Below are 25,432 nucleotides of genomic sequence, written 5' to 3' on the forward strand. Positions count from 1 at the left end.
TCATCACCACTCTTTGGCCTAAGTTCCTCAGACTCCCTCCCTACAAAAGTTAGCTCAGGCACTGGGAACTGCCCTTTATCTTTCACTATGAAGACTATGAAGATGGAAGTAATTCATTCAGCTTCTCCATCTCCTTATCTTCCTTTAGCATACCTTTTGAGTCTTCTGTAACCAAGGCTGAGATTTCTGCCTTGCAACAGTTGGATTTTCTGCTAATTCTGAGATTCCTGTGGACAAGCACTGTGTTTTTGTCAAGGCTCAAGAAGCAAGATCCATCTCCTGCCAAATTAGGACTGTTGAAGCAGGCGGAATACTAGAAAGGCTCTGTGACTCAACTAGTGCTTTAGAATGTTCAAAATTTGAAAACAGCAAATTCATACGTGTTCAAGTCCTACCTGATGTAGTCTTACCTGCACTGAATGTAGATTTGCACTCAAAGGGGCATCCCATTGAAAATAATACAAGCCGGGTCCATTTGCATTCAAGTGTGCATATTATTTATGCCTGTGGATCCTGACTTGGCAAATGGGGTACATGTATGGGGTACGCTTTTGCGCACAGATCTTATCTGGATTATTGTGACGTTATTTTATTCTAAAATGACCCTTACTTGAGGCTTTCCTGTGAACTGGAAGATGACCTGTCAGACTGTGGAAGTGATGCAATACTACCCGAATTCTTTAAGTATGTATGCAGGCTTCTTTGATAGGATGGCTCAAGGTTATTATACAACACCTCTGCTTCACCTGGAAAATGATTTCTTAGACCTAGGTAAGTCCTGCAAACAAATTACATAATATTTATTACAGGGGCACTGGATAGCCAAGTATTAAAAAAAGAACAATACAAGCAATAATCCATCAACACCAATGAAGAATAAATTAGGAAATTTCTGATATTAAAATTTAATTGAGTAAAGTTTCACCATTCATCCCAAACCTATGTTGTCCAAGCACATATAGAATAGAGAAATACTGTTGCTCCTTTAGATATAAATGAAATTCTTCCTCTTAGAAAGGCATCAATACTTTCTAGAGTAAAATATTTAAATGATCCCTGACTTACTTTCTTGCCTCCACTCTTGCTTCAGCATCAGCATCATGAATACCCTTTTTGATAGTTTCAACCAAGACTGCTGCATGCCTAAAAGAGAAAATCCAAGTCCAGTATCATATATAAAATGTGCATATTGTTTTGTGAATAAGTTTAACTAAATGGGTCCCCTTGCCCAAATTCTATGATAGTTCTTCTGTGAGGGGAATTTCCGTTGCACCCATGAACCACCTTTCAAAAAACAACAACAAAGCACCGCATCAAGATTATAAAGTGGCCAAAGAAATGGGAAGTAATCAGAATCTGCTTCTATGGTTAAGGAAGATACAACAAATCCTTTAGCACGATGTACAGAGGAGCTACTCATAAGTACAGTGACACTAGTTGTTGCTGCGATGAAACCACTGAATATGGTAACTTTGTTACAATAATAAAAATGCTAGGATTAGCAATTTTCATACATAATGGAAATAAAAAATTGTGCTTCTGTGCAGAGAACAGCACATAACATTGTAACTGGAACTAGAAATATCGATTAGAATGGGTCACATACCTCCCCATGCTTGCTTTTGAGGAAGGTAAAGGTACCCCTGCCCATACGGGCCAGTCTTGCCAGACTCTAGGGTTGTGCGCTCATCTCACTCTATAGGCCGGGAGCCAGCGCTGTCCGCAGACACTTCCGGGTCACGTGGCCAGCGTGACGAAGCTGCATCTGGCGAGCCAGCGCAGCACACGGAACGCCGTTTACCTTCCCGCTGGTAAGCGGTCCCTATTTATCTACTTGCACCCAGGGGTGCTTTCGAACTGCTAGGTTGGCAGGTGCTGGGACCGAACGATGGGAGCGCACCCCGCCGCGGGGATTCGAACCACCGACCATGCGATCGGCAAGTCCTAGGTGCTGAGGTTTTACCCACAGCGTCACCCGCGTCCCCTTTTGAGGAAATCTGCACCAAATTATCTATCTCTGTGCTATCTAGTAAGACCGGAAAATTGCTATTTGAAATACAGTACTTCACTTAAGAGTCCACTTGAACAGACAACGGCTCAATTTGCACGTAACACTAAGCCACAATATGTTTAACCAAAATGAGGCTGGTTTGAAAGTCTGAACGTTGACCAGCAGACTAACTGTGGAATGTTTTCTGGCAACACACCACAAAGTAGAGCCATGATTAGTTGCTGACTTACAGACTGCAGCTTTAAAACTATAGTGTGTTTTATATCTCAATTCAACCATGGCTTGTTTGAATGCCCCAACCAAGATGATCTCCAGGCTATGTAGGAACAAGGTAAGAGTAGCTGGAAAACAAACCTAGTTTTGGAGAATCAAGCCAAGGCTTGCTTGCACATCTATGGGATGTCTCACTGTTTGTTGTTCAAAACACTGTTTGATCTAAAACGACTTAGTCTAAACTTTGAATGCTAGCCTCACTAACAACAACAAAACAGACTTGCCTCTCTAAATAAGGCAACATTATCTTATCTTCCGTTTTTTTAAAAAAACAGCAAGTAGATCCAATTGTTAGGAGAATTTAACTACGTTTATACTTGTAATATTAAAGCAGAGGTTCATTTCAGCTATAAATCATACCTTTCCAAGGAATGTGTTTGCCACTCTTGTAACAACAGGTCTAGAAATTCAAAAGAGCGCCTGAAAAAGACAAGGACTAAAGTCAGGGTTTGATTATTGCCGAGTCTAGGAATCTGAAGCTCCTATCAAGATGGTATGCACAGGAGGGTATTCAGAGCATATGCGTTGAAATTGATGGACCTAACTTAAGTCATGTCTACTGATTTCAATGGGTCACCTCCGAATAAAAATGTATCGAACAGCACCCACGCATTCACATAACAAAAACTGTCATTAAAAGGTAAAGGGACCCCTGACCATTAGGTCCAGTCATGACTGACTCTGGGGTTGCGGCGCTCATCTCGCTTTATTGGCCGAGGGAGCCGGCGTACAGCTTCCAGGTCATGTGTCCAGCATGACTAAGCTGCTTCTGGCAAACCAGAGCAGCACACGGAAACGCTGTTTACCTTCCCACTGGAGCGGTACCTATTTATCTACTTGCACTTTGATGTGCTTTCGAACTGCTAGGTTGGCAGGAGCAGGGACCGAGCAACGGGAGCTCACCCCATTGTGGGGATTCGAACCGCCGACCTTCTGATCAGCAAGCCCTAGGCTCTGTGGTTTAACCCACAGCGCCACCTGCGTCACTAAAAAAACTGTCATAGAGATATCAAAATTTTCAAAAGGAAGGGGGTCTATGACTTGGCTTTTGAAAAGCTGTCCACGGTACTTAGCTAATTGGAAACCACTGTCTTAAGCAGCACTAAAACCACAGATTATTAATCCCCAGTCCACATATATTTAATATGTCTCACAAAGCGCAATGTTTTTATTCATGAGTACTGAAAAAGGACTCATCCCACCGAATCCTGTTGCGTATCAAAGGGGAAGTCTGTATTACTCTTTTGTCCTGTGATGTAGCTCTACTGCCTGCCCTAATAGGCTGGCTATTCCATGACATTTACCATCAGGAAGAATTCTTCTTGGCAAGCATCACCACACTGTGCACATTCAGTCTAATTTTACTACTACTGTTGCAATTTGCTTCTGTTTATACAGGATTCAAGAGCAGCAGTAAAGGTGGCTGCTGTTTTGATACTTTCCCTCTGCCTTTTTGGTACACTTGTTAATTCTAAATAAAAACAGATACTCTGCTAATATCAAGAATGCAACTACGTGTGAGAACAGGACTTTTTTGAAATGTTGACTGCAATTAAAGATGATGTGTTCTACATCCACTCATCAAAAATGCAACCCAGGCCCACTTGTAAATATATGACAAGTTTGTTCCTGGTCTTTGATTTGACTTTCCTTCATCTTATTTTCAACTCTATATCATCTTAACAACGTAAAGCAATAGAACCAGCAACACACAAACACCAAGCAAATAAAAATAAGACTTCATGCCGCAAATGGAGCTCTTATTGATTGATTGAATTTATATACTGCCCTATACCCGGAGGTCTCAGGGCGGTTCGCAAAACAAAAACAAAATAAAAACCACAGAATATAATCAAAATAAAAACAACAACCCAAAAGCTGCTGCCCCCCAAAAACCCCACATTGTAAAAGGGCATAGGATGTCAACCAAATTAACAAACGGCCTGGTTAAAAAGGAACGTTTTTGCCTGGCACCTAAAGGTGTATAATGAAGGTGCCAGGCGAACTTCCCTGGGGAGAGCATTCCACAGACGAGGAGCCACTGCAGAGAAGGCCCCGCTCTCATGTTGACACCCTCCGGACCTCTCAAGGAGGAGGCACACGAAGAAGGGTCTCAGAAGATGATCTCAGGGTCCAGGTGGGTTCATATTTAACATTTTAAGTTTTACAATGAATCCTATATATGTTGAAGTGCCACTGAGCCTAATGGAACGTACAACCAGGTAAGTGTGTAGAGAACTTCCGCCTTTATTGCGGGATTGTGACACTGCACAATAAGGTTTACACTACATATCAGAGTTAAAGCAGAGCCTAACTCCTGAAGATGAATCCCATTCATTTCCTAAAACCCTTTATTGAAATCAAGGAACATTATACTCATAAAGCTTGCTATTGATAAAAGCTCACCTCCTGACTGCAACAGATTTTGAGGTACAGTTGCTGGTTATTAAAGGTATGAGTCTGGGCACATGGGTATGCTGAAAAGAGAGTGGGGGAAAAGCTATCACAAGGCATTCAATGCTAATAATAATAATAATAATAATAAAAACTCATAATAAATTTTATGTAGCATTAGATTCATAAGGTTGCAGTTCTATAGCATTTATCATTTTTGACACAAAGGTGCCTTTAAGCATAGGGCTCACAATTTTATTTAACTCAAAATTGAGCACAAAAATTAAGATAGAAACCCAGATGGTGGAATGCTGAAAAAAGTTTTAGGCTACATAATAGCTTCATCTTTTCTATCTCATATCCAATATGTAAATAAGGAACTAAAATTTCTGGAAAATATACAGTATGATGATATGATATAAAGAGGTCTCTGGCTGCCACAAATACTTCACATAAAGTAGCTTATTAGTTCACATAGGAAAAAGTACGTACTTATAGCCTTACTTGCCCATTGTTAATATATGTTAATATGCCCAATTCAAAAGTGGACTTACATTGGAGCATACTTACACGAATGATAAATCTAATGGCTGCACACCCAGAAGTAGCCATAACTTTGGCGCTATTAGGAACCAGATTAAACAGAGTAGGCACAATGGATTCTGCGCCATGATCAAACTTGTTTCCCAGAACTGTTGAAAGATGGCTGGAAGGAATAGAGGAAAACTGGTTATCAAAACTAATTCAGCACTGATGACAGGAACTATAATTACTCTTTGTAAATAATAAAAAAACCTTTCCCCAACATGTTCCCAACTTTGTATGTTACATTTAACATAGCCCATAAACATGCCTGGCTGGACCAGAACTTCAGTTTAAACCAGCTTTCAATTTCTAATGTCAATCAGCCAGATAGTCCTCCAACTGTCTTCCACAAATGTTTTTGAAGATGAACCACCCAGCTCCCTATGGCAAATCTGAAAACACAAACCACACTCCTAGATAGGAAAGCCATTTGTCTTGTGATTCATTTGAACCAGCTGACTAATTGGATAGTTCATTATCAAGGCAGACCAATAAATGCACATGAGAACTACTGTCACAGTCAAGCACTATCATTTCTCCCAGCTAATCATGCATAAGGATAAAAGTATCTTCAGCAGATGGCAATTATACAAGTGTCTTGTCCTTTCACTTCATTTAAGAGATGCAATGAAAATCAGAAGAATAGTTATAATATAATAGCCTATTACAGGAAGCTATCATTTCCCCGCCACAACACACACATTTTCCTGGAATCCAGCCCCATGTAAAGCACTGCATTTATCCCAGTGGAGAGGAATCTCTGGCCTGTGGCTGTTAGGCCAACCAGGCTTCCCCATGTGGCCTGCGAGGCCGGCTAAGCCAAACCACACCTGCCTTTGCAGCCACTCAATGCTGTCTGAATTCAGTGCCTAACCCTGTTCCACTGCTTTCAGCAGCCACTGGATTCACTCAGTAACTCCCAATCTTGCCCAAGTATATCTGGCCCCTTCCAAAACAGTGAGGTGGAAAAATTCAAAAGGAAGAAATGGGGGCACGCTCCAAGGGCGCACCTGACTTCTTCCTTTACAAAGGAAGAATTGGGCTTGAAATCGAACTGGGCTCAAAAGGAAGAACTGGGAGCAAAGTGTGTCCCTGATTCAACCATCTGACATATAACACCAGGGAATCGATAGAATCCTCCTCCCATCTCGATCAAAATGTCCTGCAGAAGGTTGGCTACTTTTGGATCTGGTCCTCCCGCTGGATCCAGTTCCCCACCCAATTTAGTCATATGAAATTTTCCTCACTCTTTTTTATCCGTTAAAAAACCCTAGGACTAATATGGATGTACTATAGAACCATACTTTGGTCATCCGGCTGCAGGATCCTGCACAATATCCTCTCCCAAATGAAGGCAGGGAATTGCCTGCAATTCTAAAGTCTACTCCAGCTCCTATAACCACAATTCTAGGGGATCTATCACCCTCCAAGAACCAAATCCTACAAACATGTTAATATTCCTATCCATTCAGGTGCTTTTAAGAACAAAGCACGAGTACAGTTCATACAAAGAGGCTACTTGTTTGCAAACTGTTGTCTTATCTAGGTGGTAGTAAGTAAACTTTAAATACTTTAGGTAACAGTGGGGGGTGCCAAGGCAGGCACAAATTAAGCAATTTGTACTTAGGTATTTGACCATCAATACAGTGGTGCCCCGCAAGACGAATGCCTCGCAAGACGAAAAACCCGCTAGACGAAAGGGTTTTCCGTTTTTGAGTTGCTTCGCAAGACGATTTTCCCTATGGGCTTGCTTCGCAAGACGAAAACGTCTTGCGAGTCTTGCGATTTTTTTCGCTCCCCCCCCCTTTCTAAGCCGCTAAACCGCTAATAGCGCTAATCCGCTAATAGCCGTGCTTCGCAAGACGAAAAAACCGCTAGACGAAGAGACTCGCGGAACGGATTATTTTCGTCTTGCGAGGCACCACTGTAGTCTGTAAGAGGCCACAGAAAGCCCACAAAAACTCCTCCTCACTACCACTGTGCATGCCTACCTTTCTTTCTGTTCTCACCGTATGTGTGTAGATAGAGAGAGAGATAGTTTGACTGTAGTAGTGGAACCTCTAACTGGTTTACAAGAAATAATGACTACCATGCTTCTTTATAATAATGTGCATGCTCACATGCTTGCAGTCACTAAGCGCAACTGATACATGAGATGTAGCCCGGAGGGTCTTGCTAAGGGGTGGGCTCACAGCAACGACATTTGTATTACTTTTAAAAATCTCTTTAAATAATGAGCTTCTCTTACAAAATGCTTCCCACAATGCTTTTGCCACAAGAGTCGCAAACATAAAACTGAAAGTGTGATTGATGTGAACGTATCGAATGCTTTAAAATAGAAAGCAAATCAAGTCTTATTATCAGCTCATGATTTTGAACGTTTAAGATTAGAAATAGCGGGGTGGCCTGTGTCTGCAGTTATTATCACTGCAGGGCATACCACAATAATTTTACTTTGGATGATCTAATGCATATTAATATTCTACAAAATGAATGCCTTTCTGCAGCATTGTTTATGCCTATTTTTAAACATTATATCCCTTTAATACAAGCTCTGCTCTAGCAGGAAACTAATAATCTGCAAAATATGAGAACTACCACACCTCCAAAGGAACAAATGGCATGCAGATGATTGTGTCCTGCAGTTGTGTTCTAAACTCTTATTCATGTTTTACATCAGTTATGTTACTTATCATAGTTATACAGATATGTAAAGCAATGCAACATTTCTACTGTATTTCCAATAAGGAAATACAGTAAGGAAATCCAATCAGTATTCAACTGATTAAACCACAGCCAAGTACTGTAGTTTTTTATTATGTTTTCTTAGCAGATACTTACGCTACTGTAATGCATGCTTCTCTAACCACTTGTGATCTGAGGTCTTTAGCTGATAATTTAAATGCTGGATCCAACAGCCGTAAATGCTGGAAAAATCCGTCATACTGAGCAGCTCCAGCAACAAGTAATGACCGGACCTTCTTGAGCTGGGGGTGGGGAGTGGGATAAAGGGGGAAAAGAATTGGTTCATTTCTGATTCCAAACAGATAAATTTGACAATAAGCTACTGTTTGAGTCAAATAAATATGTACAATGTAATATTAAAAAGATATACCGCACTGGCTCGTTGATCCCAATCATGTTTATCATCTGACAAGATTTCTCTGATTTTATTTAACGTTTCTTCGAGTTCACGACTAGAATAAATCTGAAAAGAAAAGATGATGAGACTAAGACTGGGTTTTGCAGAACTCAAGTAATCAAGCCAAGCAGAATTCTAGAATGGTGGCAACCCTCTATTCTATGGGAGCGTTCAGAGGGATAAGAATTAGCCCATAACTGGTTATTGTTTATGTTTCTGATGGGCAAAGTCCCTTTCCACTGCAATCCTGTCAGATGTGGTTTCATTTGCTGTTTGGAAGTACAAAGCAGACATAGTATTACTGGTGAGAAACATTAAAGTGCTCAAATTTCTTTTAAAAAATAAATCATCAGCATGTTTTGGACCCAAAATTTTAGTTATCTACTAGAAAAGTACCCTAACCATTCTGTTAAGTCCCTACACGCCCAAATATTAAACAATATAAAATCCAACCGCAGAAGTGAGAGGAAGTTAATGAAAATGTTCTGTTTGATAACAAAGGAGTGCACCTATATTAAGCTTAGAAAACACTATAAGACAGATACATGGGTGCAAGCAGACCTACATATGTAGGGCTAAAATTTCATGGATGAAACTCAGCATCTTGAATTCAGATCTAGGAAATGGAACCAATGCAAATGGTTATGTTAAGTCTGTATTTCAGCATCCTGTTCCTCTTTCGGGGGCAAACTCACTGGCGCCTATATGGATGCAGATGTACTAATTCAGCCTTTATTAACAAAAGCCCAAGTAAATAATTAAGAAAATGTATACCAGGGTGATAAATGGCAAGAAGAAGAAGAGAAAGGAAAAAATATATGCTGGCTTGTATATATCTTTAAATAATTAATGCTATAAAATAATGTTGCTTATATTGCAGGCAGCCAACAGAGGGCAACAGAATACAACAAGAGCTTGTCCTACTCACACAGGAATTAAAAACCATTAAAACACTGAATTAATTGACAGCAACTATAAAAAGCACAATGTTTGGAAAGTTCACTGAACACTGCATAAGAATTTTTATCCTGGGGTTTTTCAGGTAAAAGAATTCCCGGCCTCTACTGATAAGGGTGGCTCTAACTTAAATTCCGTCTATTATTTTCTGTCTAAATTTCTGGAAAAAAATTCAAGTTATTATATGTCCTACGTTTGATTGGGATACTCCTGACTTTGTCAAAACAATAGTCTATATTCCACAGAGTCGGGGTAGTCCACAATTTCCCCACCTAATTGTTTTTATGGAGAAAATGTAACAAAAAAGACAAAATCTGTCCCCGAGACCCTGCCCTTGATGCTGCCCTTGAGCTGTTTCTCAGCAACATTCCTCTAATACAGATCACTCACAAGTTATGCAGGGGTTACGTTCCGGGGATGGTGCAGAAAGTTGAAATTGCGGAGACCCTCCTTGGAGCCCAAAGGTGAGGTCAGTGAGGATGGAGGAAGCTCCAAAGAGACCAGAGGCACAGAAGGGCTTTGCTTACACTGCTCACCCTCCCCGCCTAACAGCTAACGTGCGCTGTAGCGAAGCAGCCACCGCCGCTTTCCTGCATGTCCTGTAGCCTCCTGCTGACCCCAGAGCTTCCATTCTAGTTGTGGGTATTTTGGGATACAGTATTTTGGGTATGAACTGAAGGGAGAGCAGCGCAGAGGGTGTTTAAAGGGTGATCTCCACTTTACGCAATTTCACTTAGGTGCGCAGCAGCCCGGAACGTAACCTCCGTGTAAGTGGGGAGTTTGCCTGTATTTCTTCTCAATGCATATTTTTGAAATGTCAACCTTACTATAATAGTACTATAATAACAGTAAGTGCTTGCTAAAATGGTTTGCTTTACTGTGTTCTAATTGAACAGGAAGGACTTACATATCCATACGAGAAAAGTTTATAGAAGTCCCGCTGCAATGACCATCAATACAGTTTAAGCTTTAATTTCACACCATTTACACAAACAGTTTAGAGCTAGTGAAAATCAATTTTGATGTAGTTAAAGAAACAGGCCCGGGTATACTGGATTGTTGTTGGTGAAACTTTGAGGCCACAATGAGCCAAACAATTTATCAGAAATAACAGACCTTGGCTAAAATGACTGTATGTTTGTTATAGATAAGAAACATCAAGATTCCAAAACTATGCAGTGTAATTTCATCAGATGGCCTCCTGTTGCAGAGAGAATCCTAAAACGTGGCTGAAGCATATGCTGTCTCCAGCATGGTCTCTGCTTAGCTGTTGGCTCCTCACATTGCCTCTGCCCCACCCCTATCTAACAATTCCTACATGCTGTGTTATATCTATTCTATTGTCCAAAGAAGAAGTATACATAGAATTATTATAGACTGATGAAAACACACTATGCATAATGTTTTGACTGTAGGAATTTAGATTTGTGAGTGTCACACATGCACTCTCTCAGAAGGATGTTGAGCAGAGAAACAATGAAAGCTACTGCTTTATCACATAAGATGCCTTGTCTCAATGCTGCCAGGACACCTATGACTGAAACAGAATTTAAAGATTACTTTGTTGGGCTGTTTCCCCTCCCCCAAGTATATGTGTGTGCAAGTCACCTGTTTGCCTCCATTTAAAAAGCATAATTGCTTTTGAAATTTGCTCTCAAAATATACTAACACATTTTGCTTAGTCTGGCACTTAGGAATGTACCTTGATGGTTCAACACTACAACCATGTAATTTTATAATAGAATAAGTGAAATTTCAGCTAATTCTTTATTTACAGGGAAATAAGCTGCAAAGGCCTTGATCACTACCTCGTCCAATGCCCAGCTCAAGACAGACTCCTCCACAATATGTATTTAAGCCACTTAGGATTAATCCACTTTACCATAGCTGTCGTATGCCACAAGCAGATGTGGTCAGAGTCTTATCCTACAGATTCCTGACCAGTAAAACTCTCTCAAGCCACACAAGTTCATGCAAGTAAGCTAAACTGCACCCTTCACTCTCATCCTACTCAATCTGATATGGAAGATTATTCCCAAATATATTTATAATTTAACACCTGAGTGTGAGAATTTAACTCAGCTACCAGACCTCCCCAAAAGAAAATTCATTCATTCAAACCTTTTTAGCACACCTTTCCTCGAGTTCAAGGCAGCCCATGGAACTCAGTAAACATTCAGTTATTAAAAGAGGAGTGAAGCGAAAAACAAATTTGCAAAAAAATTGAAGTGCTCCCAAATTGAAATCTTATCATGAACCAAACAGACTTCACCTTACCTGTACAGTAGGAACATCTGTAAATGCCTTTATAAAATCATCTTCATCAACAGCACCAGCTCCTCCTTCCTTGGTGGTGCCTGTAAGTGATAAGACTGCAATTATATGTATTTGTATAAATGTTTGCTTGTATGTCTGCTTGTTGTATTCAATAAAGCTTTGGTCTAATAAAAACAAAAACATGTATTTTACCTGGGATTTTAAGCTACTGTTAAGAAACCATAAGACTGATTAAATTACTGGTTTTATTACGTAAGATACAATTAAAAATGCTTGAACTACCACAGGGTACTGCTGAATATTTACAAGAATGCCAGCCTTCCCTGCCAGGGCAACAAATTCTGTACCAAGAAAACCTGAATTCTGTCACCCATATAATTATGTAGATTTGCAAAGTTTGCATAATTTATTCTGCTTCTCAGCGGTGGGCAAAAATGATGACAACAACTGTGGCTCTCCCATGCTCAAAGGTCAAAAGAAAGAAAAAAAGCACGAAGTCTAGTATCTCCAACCATAACCCACAAGGGATAAAAGCTGGAATCATTGGCAAGACAGACTGGAAGACAAAGATAAAGAAAAGTAGGGTGAGAATATAAAGAGCCAAAGGATTATTGTGCTTCTTAATGTGGTTTATCAATTAATACCAATGAAGTGAATTAGGCGGCAGTGATTAGGATGAAACTAAACAAGGAGGAAGAATGCCTCCAGCCCAAGAAAGATGCACTCTATATAAGCAGGGAAGTTAAGAAAGGTCAAAACTAGAAATTTAGTTGCATGGATGAAAAAAAGATTTATGTCAGAGACTGAGAATTTACAAGACTGAGTTTGCCCCAAATATGTTTTCCATTTTCAGCATTTAGAAGCATTTCACACAGCTGGCTTTACCAATTGCAACAAGTGGCTCAAAGAGGCTTATCACCAATGAACAATGAAACAGTGCTGTGTTTGCATGAACATATATTGGCTCAACAAGCTGCTATGGACAAGCCTTTGGGCTCCACATTCGTTCTTTGGTTCTCATGTGTGAGCATGGAACCAGGAAGTCTTCCATTAACAAAATTCTCCATTTCATCTGAATTGGGAAACTATGGTTAACAGCTCCATGACAATTCAGAATATAAACCAACTTCTAACCATGGCTTAATATTTATGGAAGTGTTTTTAAACTGTGTTCCAGTGGTTCTCGAGAACTTTATTAGCAACTCCCCAATAAGGTAATGTGTAATAGTGGCCAGACCTACCCAAATCACAGTTTGTCCACTACTACTAGTATTGTAGTGTGGAATCACAAGAGCGCACTCTGTGACATTACACATGACCAGTGTGTTCATGTGACACAAAGCTCACGTGAGACAATGGAAAGGCCTGACATTAGCTAAATGATCTTCATGAATCAAGTGTGTATCCCTCAAAAGTGTACAGGGTTCCATGTGAAATGTTCAAGAAGTTCTTGGAGAACAAGTTAATTTAGGCAGTTCCTTGAAGGAAGAAAGTCTGAAAGCAAACGGATACTGCAGCAGTCTGCAGAAATAAATAAGCAACATTTGGAGGAATCCATATTATTATTGTTGTTATTAAAAGGAATGAAAACTGACACTTGCACTGGGCTAAAAGTATCGTAAATTAATACGACAACATAGGCCTTAAAATGCAAAGCCTGTAATATAAAAGAGTAGACAACTAAAATGTGTTAGTTTCAAGCTTAGGAAAGCAAATGCTTTAACTAATTCTGTATATTAAAATGCCACTTGACATATCTTTAGGCAACTCATTAAACTTATTAGACAACATGTTTGTGACCTACTAGGTGAAATATAACTTTGCATGTAAATAAAAACAGCAATGTTCTTTTCACACTTGAGTGCATACACCTTTGCTAGAGGGTGACTTCTAGCAAATGTTTAAATCAGAAGAACGTAAGATATATGTGATCTGGCTCATACAACATGCTAAGCCAAATCAATTGTAAATTCCTATGCCCACATTTATATTTTAACTGCATCAGATTAGAAATGGCTACCACCTGAGTTTACATAGGTGAGATGGCTCATACGTCAAACTAAAAAAATAGCCCGTGTCAGTGTGAACCAGCAGCTCTAATAATAATAATAATAATAATAATAATAATAATAATAATAAATTTTATTTGTATCCCGCCCTCCCCAGCCGAAGCCGGGCTCAGGGCGGCTAACAACAATAAAACAGTACAACAGTACAACACAACACTCTAAAATCATTCATTATAAAATTATAAAATACTCTCATAGCACTCTGATCCTGCTGCAAAATTAGTCAGAGCCTGACTTGCCATGTCCTCCAAACCCAGGTTGAAGTTTTATTTCCTCCAAATAAGCCACAAGTCATAGCAAGTTTGTCATGGTCATTTGTTAGGAACAAGTCAACCTAGGTTTGGAAGACACAAGTATGTAGTGCAGCAGCGGGTGAGGAATACCGCAGGAACATCTGCTATGGTTTAATGTGACAGGAGAAATGAAGCCATGGGTGGTGTCATCTAACTAGAGTAGCTGCCAACGGAGTCATGCTCAATAAGCTCCATCTCAACAGAGCATGTAAAATGTGTGTGTCACCAATGAGAACATATGCCATAACTACAGTGGTGCCCCGCAAGACGAATGCCTCGCAAGACGAAAAACTCGCTAGACGAAAGGGTTTTCCGTTTTTTGAGTCGTTCCGCAAGACGAATTTCCCTATGGGCTTGCTTCGCAAGATGAAACGTCTTGCGAGTTCTTGCGAGTTTGTTTCCTTTTTCTTAAAGCCGCTAAGCAGTTAATAGCCGCTAAGCCGTTAATAGCTGCTAAGCCGCTAATAGCCGTGCTTCGCAAGACGAAAAAACCGCAAGACGAAGAGACTCGCAGAACGGATTAATTTCGTCTTGCGAGGCACCACTGTATTTTGAATACATGTTTTTGTTGTATTTGAGCTCTCTGGATTCACCAACTTTTGAGAGAAGAGGATTACCATACTTTTCCGTGTATAAGACAAAGTTGTTTTTACTCTAAAATAAGGTTAAAAATTGGGGGCGTCTTATACACAGATAGTGCATATGTGGGACGGGGGATTGGTTGCAGCTGCGAACATGAGCTTGTCAGCAGCGATTGGGTGGGTGATTAGTGGCTGTATCAAGGGCTGCTGCGGATTGGTTGCCACTGTGGCAATTGTGTGTGTGAATGGCGGCTGCTGGTCGGGAGCGAGCAGACGCTTGTTTTCTTCTGCGACGTGTGTGATTGGCAGCATCAGGTGAGTGATCTTGGGGGCATTCCTCTCCAAAAAAAAAGCTTAGTAACTCTGGTCCGTCTCTCCCCATTTTCTCAATTTGGGGTCCCCAAAAGTAGGGGGCGTTTTATACATGGAAAAATACAGTGGTGCCTCGCAAGACGAAATTAATCCATTCCGCGAGTCTCTTCGTCTTGCGGTTTTTTCGTCTTGCGAAGCACGGCTATTAGCGGCTTAGCGGCTATTAACGGCTTAGCGGCTTTAAGAAAAAGGAAACAAACTCGCAAGAACTCGCAAGACGTTTCGTCTTGCGAAGCAAGCCCATAGGGAAATTCGTCTTGCGGAATGACTCAAAAAACGGAAAACCCTTTCGTCTTGCGAGTTTTTCGTCTTGCGAGGCAATCGTCTTGCGGGGCACCACTGTACAGTATACACCTGAGCATATACAGATTAAAAATTAGTTTTTAGACACAATTTTTGTCATGCCTTTTATTAAAACTTTCCGGGGATCTCTCGGTTTTCGAACATTTTTCAGAAGTCCAATGTCCGACACGGCTTCCGTTTGAGTGCAAGAAGCTCTTGCAGCCAACTGGAAGCTGCACCTTGGCTGTTGAACGTTTCAGAAGCCGAACGGGCTTCCAGAACGGATTGCATTCAACAACTGAGGTGTTGAATGTATATAGTCCCAATCTTCATTGAGGAGCAGGGAAACTGAGATACTTGTTTCCACGTTGGTGGAAAGGGGTTGCAGGCAAGACAGCTTTCCACCAATGGCAAAATGTTTCAACAAACTAATGAACATTCACATCCAATTTTGATTATTACCACTTTGAGCTAACACCAGAAAGAAGCCCAAGAACTATGTTACTCACACCACAGAAAGACTGCTCATGTACCAGTGCATTTTGGCTTACCTATTTTTGGCTTAACAACTGTGCCAACCCAAGTTAGACGTGCATGTTTTAACGTTATTGTTTTCATTGCCAGGGTTATGCATTATCAGAAAAATGAGTTTACTCTACTACACAAAATAGAGGTGAATTGTTTTTACATCACACATACAAAAACCAGGGAAGTATTGAATGAAGGTTGTATGGGTTTGGTTTTTGCTGAAACATCTAGTATCTATAAAGTATAATAAAGAATAATTCAAACAAAACCTAGAGTAAAATGCTAAGAATTTATCAAAAAGTAAACTCAGATCCTTTGTTTACAAAGGAAAATCTTGGGTTTGCATTTCACCCAGCATCCAGTGCACACCTGTTGTGCTATACAGAATTATACAGGGCAATGTAACCTTTTTTTTTACAACTGCTATGTTTAATTGCCTGCCCAGGGTTGCAGCATTCATGTCCTACATCAGCGGTTCCCCAAGGGTGTGGTGTGCCACACTGGTGTGGCAGGAGAGGATGGCAAACGTGGTGAGAAGAATCAAGGACAATCAAAGAAACTGTTAAACATTTCAGTTTAGGGTAATGTAGTATAGCATAGTATCAATTTTTTATTTATTTATTTGCAGAATAGGGATAGATATCTTTCCAAAATTAGAGCAAGAGCATCAAGTGATACGGAGTACAAGCCTAGTTGTGTTTTCCAATAAATTTCTTATCAATAAAAAACTCGGCGTGGCATGAGCAAATTCTTATTGTGAAAGTGTGGTCCAGATAAGTTTAAGAACCAAAGCCCCAGCTGATCTTAAGGAGCTACCCGGTTCACACAGAAAACATGAGTAACAATCCTTCCAGCTTTCATAATGCAACTTCTGCAACGATTTAAAACCACACAATAAAAGTCAAAATGGAAAATGTAACATTAACTAAACCTTTCAGACAGACAACTGCATCTTAAATATAAATTCAGTGCATCAGTAGCCTGTATTAAATTTTGCCATTGTAATTTTGATTATACTTAAATGATCACAGTAAGAGAAATGTTATTTGCTTTAGAAAGTCCTGTTTCCAGCCATTTCAAAAGAAAATAAATGTCTTCCAACTTAAAATTCCTAGGGACATGCATGTAAATATGTAAAACAGATTTGTCTATGAACCAAATCTGCCACACTTACACAGGAATTAATATCACAGCACTGTGGTGTGCTCTACATTCCCCCCCCCCCCAAACAAATGGCTTGAGTCCACTTAAGATATTATTTTACCTGTTTCCAAGTTTTTATATAACAGCAGGGATGTTTCAGTATCAAGTAATGCATTAAAGCATTAGATTCATCACTAGGCAATGTAAGTAAATATAAAATGTAAATTCAACTATTCACAAGAGTGTGAACAGCTAATGATACAATACAAAACAAGCATTTAAAAACTTCACGTTCCGGTTCAGTTATGGTTCTCTGGATATTAACTGGAATATCATCTACATCCACACACATGCACTAATTCATGTATGCACACACTTTGCCAAGGTTCTTCACACTTTCTAGGTCTGCAAAAAATACTGCAGTTATGAATTAAACATTACCCTTCGAAGTTCCTCAATATGAATTATGGCTGAGACAGGGTCAGCAAAGAGAAGAAAGACAGAAAATGGGCAATGGGGAAGAACACTCAAGGGTCAATAGTTTGGTTTTACCTCCAACCTTAGGCCCACCAGCAGAACCTGGCTTTCTTGAAGTATTTGAGGGAGTTGCAGGTTTTTTGGCTGCAGGAACCTTGAAGGCTGAGGCAGCTGAAGATGGCCTATTTCCATCCACTGACTCTTCATCATCAAAGCTTTTATCTGGAAAGGAGGTTTGAAAACAAAATCTTGTGTTATAATCCTTTTAAAAAAGAAAGAAGTGCCTTTTAAGCAGCATTCACTCAGAAGTTGCCAAAAATCAAATAAAATCAATACTAATTATTACGCCCTTTGTCTTCAAACCTGTAGACAAGTAATAAAAAGGAAAAGGGGGAAAAGTCATTTCATTTCATATAATGGCTTTGCAAATGATGGTGGAGGGGAAACATTTTAAAAATTCTAGTATTTCAACAAGAAAACATATTTTACAAGGCAAGTATTGTCCATTTCTAATTTATTGCTAAAACCGAACTCTCGCAATTAAATTCATTCCCAGCATTTTAACAGAGAACAAAACCTCTGCTTTTCTACTACTCATGCTTGCCGTCTCTACTACACATCCTCCTCCCACAGTGTGTCTACTAACACTCCCTGCTTCATTTCTTCCACCCTGATTTCAGCACTTACAATCACAGATCCGTTTGCAGATCAGCCGCCTCATTCCTCTGACAGCTCTCAATGCCCCTTGCACTAAGATACTCTCACTTGCTCACATGGCCACATGGATGGAAAATCTCAGTGCTAATCAAAATATTCTGTGAAAAACTGTCAGAAAACACCATAGATCCACCACGGAGATTTGTGCCGGCATCCTTCTCTCCCTTCCCTGCACTAGGTACTGAAACAACCAATCGGCTGCAAGGTGACATCATCTCCTGGTAGCCACTGCCAGATGAAAAGGTGAAAATTCTTCACACATATAAATTCATTCCCATGCGCAAACATTTGCAGCCACCGTTCTATAAGCTATTAAAAGAAATTTTAGAGGCATAATACTCTCTGAGACCTTAGGCTTAACCCCACCCTGCAAATTTCAAGGGTGTTGCCTTTTGCCTAGTAAAGTTTCCCTCCCGTCTCCTCAATTTTTGCTTTCATGATAGCATATTCCATTTAGCATCTCAGACTGAAAACCCAGCATTGCACAAATCAAATGAGACAATTTTACAGCCAGGTAAAAGAAAGCTGCATTTCTCTAGGACCCTGAAAACGTAAGGGAAACCCAACCTGTAGTTTCCCTCACAAACAAGATGGGCGAGGCTGACACACAGCTGCGTAAGGGAGATGCACACCCATGTCACAGACTTCCTTTCCCGGAACCTTTATTATTATTATTATTATTATTATTATTATTATTATTATTATTATTATCATCATCATCCTGTCACAGGTCCCTCTAATTTCTGAAATTATTTGTTTATCCCCAGTGTGCTTCTATTTTGGAAAAATAAGACAACCTATTTGTGGAAGGCTGCATTTCCATGACATTTAAAATCTATTTCTGCCCAAACTGTGATCACCTAGATTGGGAAAACATATATTAAATATCACAGGTGAAAACGTGGGTTTAGAAATACTGGCTTAGCCCCATGAGCAATTTATACAGGACCACTGACCTGCTTTGCTTGCTCTAGCTATGTTTCTTAATTTAAGGTTTACAAAATGCTGCACATTAAAAAAAATAAAATGCATTTCCTTCCATTACAGTGGTATCCAACTCTGAAGATTTTGCATGCAGGGATATGTTACTATCAGAATGCAAGAGGAAGACATGAAACACATTATTCCACGAGTTTCCATGGAAACCGTACTCTGCCTTTGCACATGAACTGGAAGACAACATTTCAGTTCTCACTACAAGAGACGCCTTTAACCCTTACAGCATGAGAATTCAGACACACTGCTGACTGTTTTAAGCATGGTGAAACCTCTACAAGTGCAGCACGAGAAATAATGCACTAAGGATAATACTGAACCGTAAACAATCTCATTTCCTTAGAGCTGGGTATCTTCTCAACACACAGTTACAAAAGTACACAGCAGAAGACAGTAGCTTTTACACAAGCTTGCGTGAGATATTAAGATTTCCTCGAAACACAACAGGCAGCTACCTAGCCAGTTAATCTTAACCATCTATGAATCTTAACCATCACCAGAAAACTTCTGATCTGGATTTAAATTCTCTCTTCTATAGTTTAAGTTTCATGAACGGATGGTTTTTTTCTTGGGAAAGTTTAAAATTTGTTACCAAAAATAATATATGATTTTTTCTTGCAGGATATTATACAATAACCAGCAACACATGCTCCGGTGCTTAACACGAACACAGCTCTGTAGCCATCTGAAATGTAGTCTGGGTTTCCTGCAAAGGACCAGGTTATTAATTGGACTTCCTTCTCCTGTAACAGGCTGCCCAAACACCAAGACCATAATCTAGGCTCTGCTTCAGGAGTCCCAACTTCAGAGATGAATGCCCTCCTCAGGAAGAGCGGCCTGACATCTACACTAATGTTATTTAGGCACATGTGTTTTTTAAAAAATAAATACAGTGGTGCCCTGCAAGACGAATGCCTCGCAAGACGAAAAACTCGCTAGACGAAAGGGTTTTCCGTTTTTTGAGTCGTTCCGCAAGACGAATTTCCCTATGGGCTTGCTTCGCAAGACGAAATGTCTTGCGAGTTCTTGCGAGTTTGTTTCCTTTTTCTTAAAGCCGCTAAACCGTTAATAGCCGCTAAGCCGCTAATAGCCGTGCTTCGCAAGACGAAAAAACGCAAGACGAAGAGACTCGCGGAACGGATTAATTTCGTCTTGCGAGGCACCACTGTATCCAGGTTTTTCAAGCTCATGTTGAAGTTTTATTTTATGGAGTTTCTTTTGCACGTGCTGCTGTTGAAATTAATGGTTCTTATATTTTTTAGTGGTGTTGTATGATAGCTACCTTGGCAGCTCTTGGATGGTGGGGGTGCAGGGCATAAACAGAGTAAGTAATTAAATGAGTAAATAAGATGAGCAAATTAGCCCTCAAAATTTATTAGTCTGCATGGGAACTAACAGCAGGGACAGCAACAGCCCACTGCATTGCTATGCTGCGTTCACAGGAGGCTGTCCCCCTCTTCCAGCAACCCACTTCCAATCACGGAATTGTAGAGTTGGAAGGGACCCTGTAGGGTCATCTAGCCCACCCCCTACAATGCAAAATAAATAAATAGACGCAGGAATATCAACTGAAGCTTCCAGGACAGGTGGCCATCCAACCTCTGCTTAAAGACCTCCATGGAAGGAGAGTCAAAAACCTCCTGAGTCTGTTCCACAGTCGAACAGCTCTTACTATCAGAAAGTTCTTCCAGGTCCTTCAACTGTTCCTCATAAGGTTTGGTTTCCAGACCCTTGATCATCTAGGCTGACCTCCTCTGCACACATTCCAGCTTGTCAACACTGTTCTTAAATTATGGTGCCCAGAACTGCACACAGTGTTCCAGGTGTGGTCTGACCAAGGCAGAATACTTCCCTTTATCTGGACACTATACTTCTGTTGATGCAGCCTGGAATAGCATTAGCTTTTTTTGCTGCTGAATCACACTGTTGACTCATGTTAAGCTTGTGCTCTACTAAGACCCTGAGATCCTTTTCACATGTACTTCTGGTGTGCCCTATCTTATATTTAAGGAGCTGGTTATTCCTGCCTGAGCATAGAACCTGGTACTGTTAAACATGTGTCCCTGAGCACACACACACACACCCATACATAGAAGTCTACAAATGTCACCATCACAAGTGTCCTTTTCAAGATCCTGAACCTTGAGACACTCTGCAGCACTGAGACATTGCTTCTTCCATTGCAAACCGGAGAAAATAAGCAACAGAACACAATTTCCAGAGTTTGCAATTATTATAGGCTTACAGTCACGCAGAGCAGGTACATCGGTAAGCCACACCAACAGACAGGAGGGAAACCATTACTATTGCTGTATGAAAGGAGAGCAAAGGGTGCTGGGGATCTGGCAGGCGGTGAGAGAGGCCGAAATGCAACGAAGCAAACTCCAATTGCAAATGCGTGGAAGCGGCAAATTGCGACCCGCACAGACACGGGTTGCGTTCGCTTCTGGATGCGAACAGGGCTCCGGATGTTCGCATCCAGAGGTACCACTGTACAGTGGAACCTCAGGTTGCAGACGGGATCCGTGACAGAGGCACGTCTGCAACCCACAGAGTTCCCTTCCTGAAGCGCCGCGTCTGCGCAGGCACAATTTGGCGCTTCTGCACATGTGGCGAAACCCGGAAGTAACCCGTTCTGGTACTTCCGGGTTTCCCACGGTCCGCAACCCAAAAACACGTAACCTGAAGCGGCCGTAACATGAGGTATGACACAATCAGCCTTAAAGGGAGGGATGAACAGTGTAAAAAAAGGGTGTGTGAGATCTGGATTATTCAAGCTTCCCTGCCACATCACATTTAGGAATCTGCTCGCAAGTCTCCTTGCTATTGGTGCCAAGTGAAAAAGGTGGCGGTGGGTGTAATTTGTAGAACTGAGGGACTATCAGTAATGTAATAATAATAATGTAAATATTGGGTGTGCTGGCAAAAGCCCTTGTTTGGCACAGGCACACGCAGAGTGAAGTCTTAGAACCAAAGGCACTACCTAAACAAGTGGCAGTATTAAGTTCGTTCCAGGTCTGTATTTCGTTCCAGATCTGTTACCTATCAGCATCGGGGATTCAGACATTTTGGCTTGGCAAGGTAGCCAGTCAGTCCTGCAATCCAGCCCCTTCCACAAGTCCTTTTTCATGCACGAAAATGCTAAAGAGCTTCCAACAATGAACATACATAAGTGCAGATCAGCAATCCAGGAATCTTCAAGACATCGCCCAAAGCATTGAATTTGTGGATAACGAAGCCTTGCATCCAACAGATGTGTCCAAATTCTTCAGGGGTGGAGTGAGGGTAGAACAGTGAAAGAGGTGATGGAAAATACAGAGATGAAATTGTTTCACTATGTTCTGTCTTGCATATAAAATGGTTGATTTTTTTCTTTAAAAAAGACTGTTTAATTACAAAAAATACAAGGATTGAAAGTACAATTTGGTAATTATAGGGGAATGAAATCTGAAGACAAAAGAGGCAGCATGAGGAGGAAATATAACAAAATAGGGGAAATGGAATCTAATCAAGGAGTATAGTTTCCTTCTGACTGACAAAGAGGTTAGGAGGAGGAGTTGACATAATATACAAGGGAAGAGTTGGAGTAAGAGAGAGATTAAAGAGCTGAAACACTAAGAGAAAGGAACTAGACTGCTGTGGAAATTAGAGTGCATACCTGGACCTCTCCAGAAGAAAAGCCAGAAGAGAAGTCTGCAAATATAACTAGAAGCTAAATTCTGACATAACTTTAAAAATATGTATTGGCTTGCTTAGGGAAATCGGTTTAACTGAATATACTCTGGGTTTATTTAGGCTGCTCTTGTGGGTCAATGTTCAAGCTACTTAAAAGTGCCTTTTCCAAAACAGTAAAAGTTTTGTGTGGAGCAACAGTTAAGTAAACTGAGCTTATTGGGACTTTAATGTTTCTGAAGCCTTATTAAACTAAGTTAGAAGTTTGTGGTAGTGGTGAAGAAACTACACATCAAGATATCCTTCTTTTTTCAACACCCTATGAGCAGTGTCAAGACAGGGTCTTCCTTGAATTTTAAGTGCCCTGTACTCATGGAAAAGAATTCTACGCAAGCTATGGGGCCAGAATACACAGGCAACAATTTATATAAACTTGCTTCCCTCCTTTCACTCAAATTCACAATAAAACTTAAAGAACAGCAGGGCTGTGTTTTCAGACAGTACACGTTTATCTAGGAATTTTATTCCAAGGCTCTCTGAAAAGATATTATTTACTTGATGGTAAAACCTTTTATTGATTGAAGCAATACATATGCCAAAAGAAATTTGGCAAACTACTGACATAAACAATAGCTGATTAATCACTACAATAATTCATGGCAAAGTAAACAGATGAGGAATTAAAAAGAACACACTATAACAAACTGAAATAAAGTAACTCACTATAACAAACTGAAATAAAGTAACTGGATGTGTGATTGCCCCTCAACCCAACAGATTAGCAGAAATTACTAGCTATGCAATACTTCTGCTTATTAGCAACCAAAGACGGAATACCAAAAACATGAGCTGGTTTTGCACTGGACATAATGCACTTGAGAACATTTGGCTGAATAAAATCAAAATGTTGTAATAATTACAATTGGCTTTGCCTGTTATATTGATTCATTTCAGAGATCAGGAAAGACATTACCTTTCCCAAACATTTGTTGCTTTCTAGGATTTTGTGTATGGCTGCCATACTTTAATCTTATGCCATGTCAAAAAGGGACAACATGGATCAAATTTTCAGGGTGGATTCTAGAGCAGCCAGGCTAACAATAGATATTTTAGACTAGACAGGGCAGGTTCCTTGGTGGATCGATAAATAGGACAGGAATATGATCATAAGTTACTGCTTTAGTTTCCTTTCTCCACACTCTCATTGCTAGGCAACTATAAGCAGCTAGACATGATGGGTTGGGGGAAAGAAAATGATATAATGGAAAAGGGTAAACGAGCAGGCAGTGGCTGTCCAAGGCGGAGCCAGAAATAACTGTAAAGTGGAAAGACTGCTTTCATTGGATCCAATGCCAAAGAAGCAATCAATTCGCACCACTAATCAGTAACTTGTTAGGGACCTACATTGAAACCACTTTTACAGGCACATTCACTGAATTCTGAGAAGCGGAGGTTGGCTGACGTGCCCCTCCAAAGATTGCTGAATTCAAACCAGTGTTGGAAACTCAGATATAAAAGCTATTTGCCAAATGGTCCCTTAAGCCTAGGTTGCGGGCGCCACAACGGGATGTCTAAGTGCCTAAAAAATAGAAAGACTGAAAATGAACGAACTCCAGCTAAAACCCTACGCTTATTTTTCATCAATAAGTTTTTTATGTTTGTTGTTTTATTATGTTTTTATATGTGCTGGAAGCTGCCCAGAGCAGCTGGGGCAACATTAAATAATAATAATAATAATAATAATAATAATAATAATAATAATAATGTCATCTAGTCCTCATCTAAAGACTGCAAATAACAATGCCATGCTTCCCCTGCCTGCCCCGCTAATATTCTTATGTGGATTTCTTCTCCAGTCTTCAGAGAGTGGCTGGAAATGGGGAGGCAGAAAAAGATCCTCCTTTCCCTCCACTCTGCAGACAAATTCCCAAACAGCCTCATCTAGCACCAAGGAGAGCAGTTGTGGGCGAGAAATGGCACCAGTAGGTATGTTAGCACCTGTGTAAGTAGTACAAACATGAAAACTTAAAAACCCATTATGGATAAGCAATGGAACTATTGGGAATCAGGTGTTGGGGCAATGGGGAAGAAGACTGAGAAGGAATGCGCCCTGGAGAGTTGCTCCTGATCTTGAATTCTGTTATGGGGACTTTACGTTTTGGGCATTGACTCCCAGTGTTTCATCTCAATATTCAGTAGCTGTCCATGAGGCAGAACTCGAATTGACCCAGCAAGCAGTTAACCAGATGAAACTCTGACACCTATTCTATGGGCACAAGGCACAACCCAGGGACACTTGATGCCCCACCCTTTCTGAAGCTAAGCCTGCATGGGTCAGGGAGGCCACTTGGCAGTGTACTGAGTTCCACTGAAGAAGGGTGGCACGTCCACATAATAAAAACAAAATAAATATTCTGGAAGGACAAATGATTATTGAAATAACTGCAAGATATAAGCTATCAAACTGCAGGCAATTCCTGGGCATTTCTCAGCTGAGATGAATATGGCACAAAAAGCAGTAAGGAAAAAAGGAAAAAGACCCCTGGACAATTAAGTCCAGTCAAAGGCTACTATGGGGTGCGACACTCATCTCGCTTCAGGCCAAGGGAGCTGGCGTTTGTCCACAATTTTCCGAGTCATGTGGCCAGCATGACTAAACTGCT

General features: G+C 40.5%; 1 protein-coding gene across 40 annotated transcripts in view; it reads right to left on the minus strand.

Annotated features, from left to right (window-relative positions):
- CLASP2 (cytoplasmic linker associated protein 2) overlaps nucleotides 1-25,432 on the minus strand; it is a 127,801-nt gene that overhangs the window by 57,070 nt on the left and 45,299 nt on the right. For 32 of the 40 annotated variants that reach the window (XM_077916454.1, XM_077916438.1, XM_028750455.2 and 29 more), the window contains 9 exons: nucleotides 17,460-17,606; nucleotides 11,640-11,719; nucleotides 8,379-8,471; nucleotides 8,105-8,250; nucleotides 5,249-5,384; nucleotides 4,691-4,761; nucleotides 2,645-2,704; nucleotides 1,066-1,143; nucleotides 611-778 (listed from right to left, as the gene is read on the minus strand). In XM_077916454.1, coding sequence (XP_077772580.1) covers nucleotides 611-778; nucleotides 1,066-1,143; nucleotides 2,645-2,704; nucleotides 4,691-4,761; nucleotides 5,249-5,384; nucleotides 8,105-8,250; nucleotides 8,379-8,471; nucleotides 11,640-11,719; nucleotides 17,460-17,606 — 979 coding nt within the window. Of the gene's footprint in view, nucleotides 1-610; nucleotides 779-1,065; nucleotides 1,144-2,644; nucleotides 2,705-4,690; nucleotides 4,762-5,248; nucleotides 5,385-8,104; nucleotides 8,251-8,378; nucleotides 8,472-11,639; nucleotides 11,720-17,459; nucleotides 17,607-18,071; nucleotides 18,241-25,432 lie in introns of those variants that run through there. The other 8 variants (XM_077916465.1, XM_077916464.1, XM_077916463.1 and 5 more) reach the window with 5 other exon arrangements.

Source organism: Podarcis muralis, chromosome 12 (genome assembly GCF_964188315.1).
Source record: "Podarcis muralis chromosome 12, rPodMur119.hap1.1, whole genome shotgun sequence".
In the NCBI taxonomy this organism is placed as follows: domain Eukaryota; kingdom Metazoa; phylum Chordata; class Lepidosauria; order Squamata; family Lacertidae; genus Podarcis; species Podarcis muralis.